At 26.7% G+C, this 6656-nt stretch overlaps 1 protein-coding gene across 2 annotated transcripts in view; it reads right to left on the reverse strand.

Moving 5' to 3' along the window:
• Nucleotides 1-3941, reverse strand: part of LOC100211135 (dnaJ homolog subfamily A member 3, mitochondrial) — a 41097-nt gene extending 37156 nt beyond the window's left edge. For both annotated transcript variants that reach the window (XM_065813790.1, XM_065813789.1), the window contains exon 1: nucleotides 3702-3941. In XM_065813790.1, the coding sequence (XP_065669862.1) occupies nucleotides 3702-3831 (130 nt within the window). In that variant the 5' untranslated portion in view covers nucleotides 3832-3941. The remainder of the gene's footprint in view (nucleotides 1-3701) is intronic.
• Nucleotides 3942-6656: the final 2715 nt, after the last annotated feature.

A 6656-nucleotide genomic window follows, 5' to 3' on the forward strand; every position in this document is an offset into this window, starting at 1 on the left:
CAAGAATGGAGAATACAAAGAATTCGCAGCATGGATGTTCAAAGAAAATCCCAACCATATACATGTTTGGTGTAATACTCATGTTCTTAATTTGGTTATGTCAGATATTTGTAGTACAGTACTTTCTAGTATTTCACTATTTAATTTATTGAATGACGTTTTATTTGTGGATCATATCAGAGAATGGACATTTTTTTGGCAAAAAATCAAAATAACAAACATCATTGCAGGATTTCAACTATTGGTGAAACATGTTGGTGGTCAATGCTGCACTTACAAAAATATTTAGCAAATTTGCGAATCCAGATTCTGGTTTATAGGTTAAATTTGTAATTACATTGTTTCACATTAAAAACAATTTAAGTTTATACCTGATGTTTGTATAAAGGTGAAAGGCTTCAAAGATGGACTCCTGAAATATGAAAAGATCTTAACTGCACAGATATATCTACAAATTTTTCAGTTAACAACACCACTGTCGAAATATTTGCAAATCGTTAATATGAACATTTTGATCGCTTATAACATGGTAACAAAAACTACAGAAAAACTAAAAACTTATTCTACGGAGTTTGATACTGTATTAGCGGTTATAAATAATTTTGTCAGTAAAGTTAATGAAAAACTTGATTTACATGATTTGGAAGCAAAAAGTACTCTGCCAGAAAAGGGAATCCGAAAGAAAAAACTATTTCCTGATGAAGATGGTCCAAGCCAACCTGAACTTCCTCTTGATATTCTCACTTCTTATAAAGTAAAAGTTCATGACATAATATTTAAAACCATCATAGAAAGCATAAGCAAGCGTTTTCAAGGAAGTCAAGAGTTTTATGCTGATTTCTCTCTTTTAAGCCTTAAAAACTTTGAACAGTTGAAAATTCAAAATGTACAAACTACCATTTGTGAAAAATTAAGTGAACATCTACTGCCATTTGATGAACAAGCAACAACAAAAAATTTACGTACAGAGCTTACCAGTTTCATTTGGAACTGGGATAGCATTAAAGACTCTGTTTTAAGTACGTATGACATAGCGATAGAAAACTCAGAAAATGTTGAAGAACTTAGAAATAATTTTCATAAGTCATGTGTTGCCTGCAAAAATTGCTGTTTCCTGGTTTTGATTCAATACAATTTAGTAAATAAAGCATATGCAAGAATTGGTTTAGCATATAAGTATATTTTGTCGCTTTCATCCACTCAAGTTGCATATAACAGAAGCTTTTCCATTTTAAAATTCATTAAAAACCGTTTGCATCATGATTCAAGACAACTTAGAATCATTCATAATGATGAACACAGAAAAATTTTTTTTGATGCACCTAAATGCAGACAAAATAATTGACGAGCTTCAACAAGTGATCTGCTTAAAAAACTAATAATAAAATAGTATCTTCTTAATCACATTCTTAAAATTAAATTTGCGTCTTTCTATTTGTTATTTTTTCTAGGTGGAGCATTTAATCAACTTTGGGTTTGTATACTTTCTTTTTCTTTGATGTGGGCCGGACAAATGTAAAATTTCCGGGTCAATTTCAAGCCTTAGTCTGCCCCTATATATAAATATATATATGTGTGTGTGTGTGTGTGTGCGCGTGTGTGTGTATGTTTGTGTGTGTATGTGTGTGTGTGTGTGTGTGTGTGTGTGTGTGTGTGTGTGTGTGTGTGTGTGTGTGAGTGTGTGTGAGTGTGTGTGTGTTAATTACAAACTAACAGGCTACTAAACTTAAGTTAGATTTTGAAAAACAAGTATTGATTAAGAAAAAAAAAACATTTTTTAAAGGTGCAACTTTCATTATTTAAAAAAAAAGAGAATGCACATAGAACATTATATATTAAAAGCATCATAAAATATTTTAGTTAAATATATGTTCATACAAATATGTTTATTTTAAGTGCTTTTTCTAATCGCAATACATTTTTATTTTAGAACAAGATAAAAATGCATAATAGCTTGTTTTAATTTTAAAAAAATAATCAAATATACTAATTTATTCTAGCATAACTGTTTGGGTTAATATTCTCAGTGATGTGCCTCAATAGTCATGCATATACAAACCAAGATTAACAGATAAGTTGTAGGCAAATGGTTTATGAGCTTTAACAAAGGCAAATAAGCTTTAACAAAGACAATTACATGCTTTTTAAAAAGCATCACAGTAACTTCTATGAAACAAATCCTGCTGACAAATTTAAGGATTCTCATTTTCACTTTACCACAACAGACACAAGCATCATACATATTTTTAAAGAACTCTACACAGAGCTTGATTGGTGCTATGATACACAATTGCTATAGCTTTAGCTTCCTGGTTGTGGCACAACCAGGTAGCTGAAGCAATAGTTTGTAAATATTCTATTTTCTTATTTGGAGTATTGCTCTGCAGCTTGAGGCCCTTTTTCTATAGAAGACATGAATTTAAACTATTATTTGAGTTCATATTTTCTAAATTTATAGAATATTTAAGAGAATATACAATTGTATTTATAAACCAGTTTCTAAAATTTATAAATGGATTTATTGGACTTATAAACCAGTTTCTAAAATGTAACTATAAATCTTTGATTGTTCAACCATTTTGAACCATGATTTATTATTAGCTGTTCGATCTATGGCACTTAACAATGCATGGAAAGTTAAGTAACATCCTTTTTAAAAATATATAAATGATCCAAAAATCTTGGCAGGGTGTCCAAAACCAAATTTTGTTATCAGAAATAAAAAGATAAAGGTATAATGGTAATTAAATATTACCAATAACATAAACAATTTTTTTTTATAGAAAAAAATATATGAAACAACAATTTAAAAAAAAAACTTCTATATTAATAAAAAAATCACTCATGTCTTAATATACAAAAACTGGAATATTTATTTAAAAAATATTCAAGTAACTTTTTACTAATAAAATCATTTTGAATTTTTAACAACTTGTATTAAAAATACTATAGAATAATAAATAAAATAATAATTACAAAATAAAAATAATTTGTCTATGAACCAAGAAATTGAAAACCTATTAACTATACTTTGTGTGAAAGCATTTATAATTCTTTATCAATGATAATCTTCCTTATGTTAACTTCTGCTTTGACTTTACAGTCAAACTTTTTTTTAAATGTTCTTAAAAATTTGAAATTTTCAAAATTCTTTAAATTTCTTCATTGATAATTTTTATCAAATTTGTTTGGTAGTTTTGTTGTAATTTCTCACTTTTTTTTGGTCCTATCAGCTAGTGTAGCATTAATCTTTTTAAAATCGTAAAGTATTATAAAAAAACTCAAGTAATATAAGTAAATAAATTCTGTAAGTAATTCTGTTTTTCCCTTTAATTTAAATTCAAATACACAATAATAAGGTTTGGAAAAAAAGACTTTTAAGGACATTCAACTTTAAAATGTAATAATTGTTTAAAGCTTGTATACATTTTCAAACTACCTTTTTAAACAGATTTTTTGAGAAAACTTATCATTTTTGAAAACAATTTGATGATTTGCCCAACACGATAACTTTTACAAAAAAAATATTTTTTTAAATTTTTTAACCCTCCTTGAACTTACTTCAAATAAAAATAAAAAGTACAAAAATAGAAAAAATATCAAAATAGAGGTTTTCAATGATTTGGATAATTCCATAACTTGTTATATCAAGTTTTTAAATATTTTTCAATAAAATGATTATATTAATAAGGCAAACGTACTTGGTTTGTTAGGTAATAGAAGACAGCACGAATGTGCATTTATATTATAAGAAGCCTTTTTTAGAACTGCTGGGAAAACTCTTTTATCTTTAAAAATGGTTGTCCACAAACGACGAGTTGGAGTTGCCATAACTAATTTTATAACAAAATTTGTTACAGAGCACGTTACGCTACAGATAATTTTAAAATTGCATTTTATGTTTACTAAATTTTACATGTTGGGAGCGGAAAAATTTCCGAGACCTTCGAAACAATCCCGTTTTTTCAACTGTGATATTTTCCGCGATAATTTTTTTTATATTTAGTTTTTTTTTTATTTTTTATTTCTTACTTCGTACAGAGTAGTTAGGGTTAAATTAATTAACTAAGCAAAATTAATCAATATAACTCTAAAAACTTTTTGTAGAAACAACCTATGAAGTTAAAGAATCTAGAAAGCAAAGAAGCCGCCGTTCAACTTTAACTTTACGCATAAAAGTGCATAAGAACAAAGGGCGGATCCATATGGGGATTATGGGGGCGATCGCCCCTTCCCCTCTTTTTTTGTATGTTAGTATTTGTAAAAAAAAAATTGCCGAAAAATCATACTTGAGTTGTTGATTATTTTAACAACTTATGTTACAATTTTTTATTTTTATTTTATTTAAATCCATTTATTCAACCATAAAATTGAAAAAAATTACAGATTTATTTATAATTTTACAAATTTATAAAAAACTAGTCTTTGGAGTAACACCTTAATACAATAAACAAATAAAGCAAAAAACAAACAAACAACAAAAAGTAATAAAATAGATAGTGACAAAAAAATAACTATAATAAAAAAAAGAACAATAACTATTAAAAAAAAGTCAGACTAATAACAAAAAAATGAAAAAGTGAATGAGCTGACATGAGAGATAACGAAAGAATGAGATAACACAACGTTTAACGATCAGATTCTGATCGTTAAACTCTTATTCATTAATTAATTAAGATCGTTAATTATTTAATTAATTAAATTAATTAAGATTAGTTAAAATCTCATTCATTCATTATAAGAAAATTAAATGAAAACAAAAAGATACAAGTAAATATTATGATGAGACAAAAAACTACGAAATCACTTGAATATTAGAAACAAATGAAAAACGCAACAATAATAAAAATAATTAGCAGCAACATCACACACAAAAAAAAATTAAAAAAAATGCGCGACCAATATAAACAACACACATATGAACACGTAAATATAAACAATACACAAAAATACAAGACAATATAATCAATACACAAAAACACACAACAATATAAACAATGCAAACAAAGTAAATTAATAAAACTTAAAAGTTGTTGTTTTTTTGTTTGTTTTCTTTTAATAACTTTTTGAAGTTTTTTATTTTCGAATATCTCAAGAACATTTTTCTCTTAACTTTGCTTATACTAGTTCTTTTTATTTAATATTTTTCTTCAAGTTATATTCTTTAATATTTACTAGAATTTCTCTGTGCACATTAAGTAAAGCCAATCCGACTAGTCTGTTTTTTGTCATACCTGTTCTCAGCCAATTTTTAATTCTTCGCAAGGTTGAGAAGCTACGTTCAGCACTGGCGACACATTTACAGGACATGACTTACAACTATTACATTAATTTAACAGGTTTGTATTAGGTAAATTATTCTTTCAAAATTATAAAAAACAATAAGATTAACTGAGATAATTGTGGAGATAATTATTTAAACAAATATTAGAGAACAAGACAGAAAATAGCAGAATAACATAATAAAAGTATACTGTTGGAAACTAAAAACCTTAATGAATGTTTCTACATTTTGGCTATCCCTAACGTTCAGTTTATTATATCACTTTGAATATATTTGAAGCATGCATTACTAATATCAAATTAATAATAAAATATTAAATTGTATCATTTTTAAAAAACTAAATGATAAGTAAAATAATAAAATAAAAATGTGTTGTAATGTTTTATTTGCAAAAGCAAAAACCATGGTAAGTTATTAAATAAAAAGAATTGAGAATTTAGATCTTCCTATAAATTCCTTTTTGCTTTTAAACTTGCTATGTAGGGGAACCTGTTGTACCTTTGACCACGTTGTACCTTTGGTCACTCTACTCTGTTGGCTTACTATTATTTTTTTGAAATAATAGTCTATGACGACTCTTCTTACCGTAAAACATCATACTTGGGATAGATATTATCGATCCACAAGTAATTATAAGTTTTGGCTCTTAAAAAGTAAATATTTGTGTTAATCTTATTCTGATTTTAAAAATGTGATAAATTGTTGTTTGATTCGTCTACGACATTATAAACATTACCCAGCATTATTTTTTTGTTATGGAAAAGTTTGAATGATTATGTCTGACCGTAAATGGGGATTAAGACGATAATTGTTAAAGAAACCCATATCGTGTAGCTTTGACTTGACTAGGATGTTGTACCTTTGACCAACAAAAACTAAAGAAAATATGTGACTTTATCTAAATAGTTATAATAACTGATTTTATTTATAAAAATTAGTAATACTATTATTAATACTGAGTATCGTAACTTCGATACACAAGTCTTTGCAAGATTGTAAGAATTGATTTTTCTAATTTTTTTTTAGACAATTAGGATTGATTACAAAATAGTTAGATTTGTTTTTTTTATTGAAATAATATAGGCCAGAAGTTGCTATATAATATATAACAAGCTAAAATATTAAAGAGGTTCAAACATTGCATGATTTTTTAACAATAACATTTTGGTCAAAGGAACAACGCGCATCGGTCAAAGGTACAACGTACGTGTTGTACCTTTGACCAATTGACTTTTTTTTTTTAAACTCGGGAAAAAGATACTTCTTGGTTGAATGAAAAAAAAGTCCTAAGTATAACTTTTGAGCAAAATATGAGAGAACATTATATAGTTTGAATGGTTTAAATTTACTCAATAGACTACGCAAAAAACGC

Source organism: Hydra vulgaris, chromosome 12, assembly GCF_038396675.1.
Source record: "Hydra vulgaris chromosome 12, alternate assembly HydraT2T_AEP".
Taxonomy (NCBI): Eukaryota; Metazoa; Cnidaria; class Hydrozoa; order Anthoathecata; family Hydridae; genus Hydra; species Hydra vulgaris.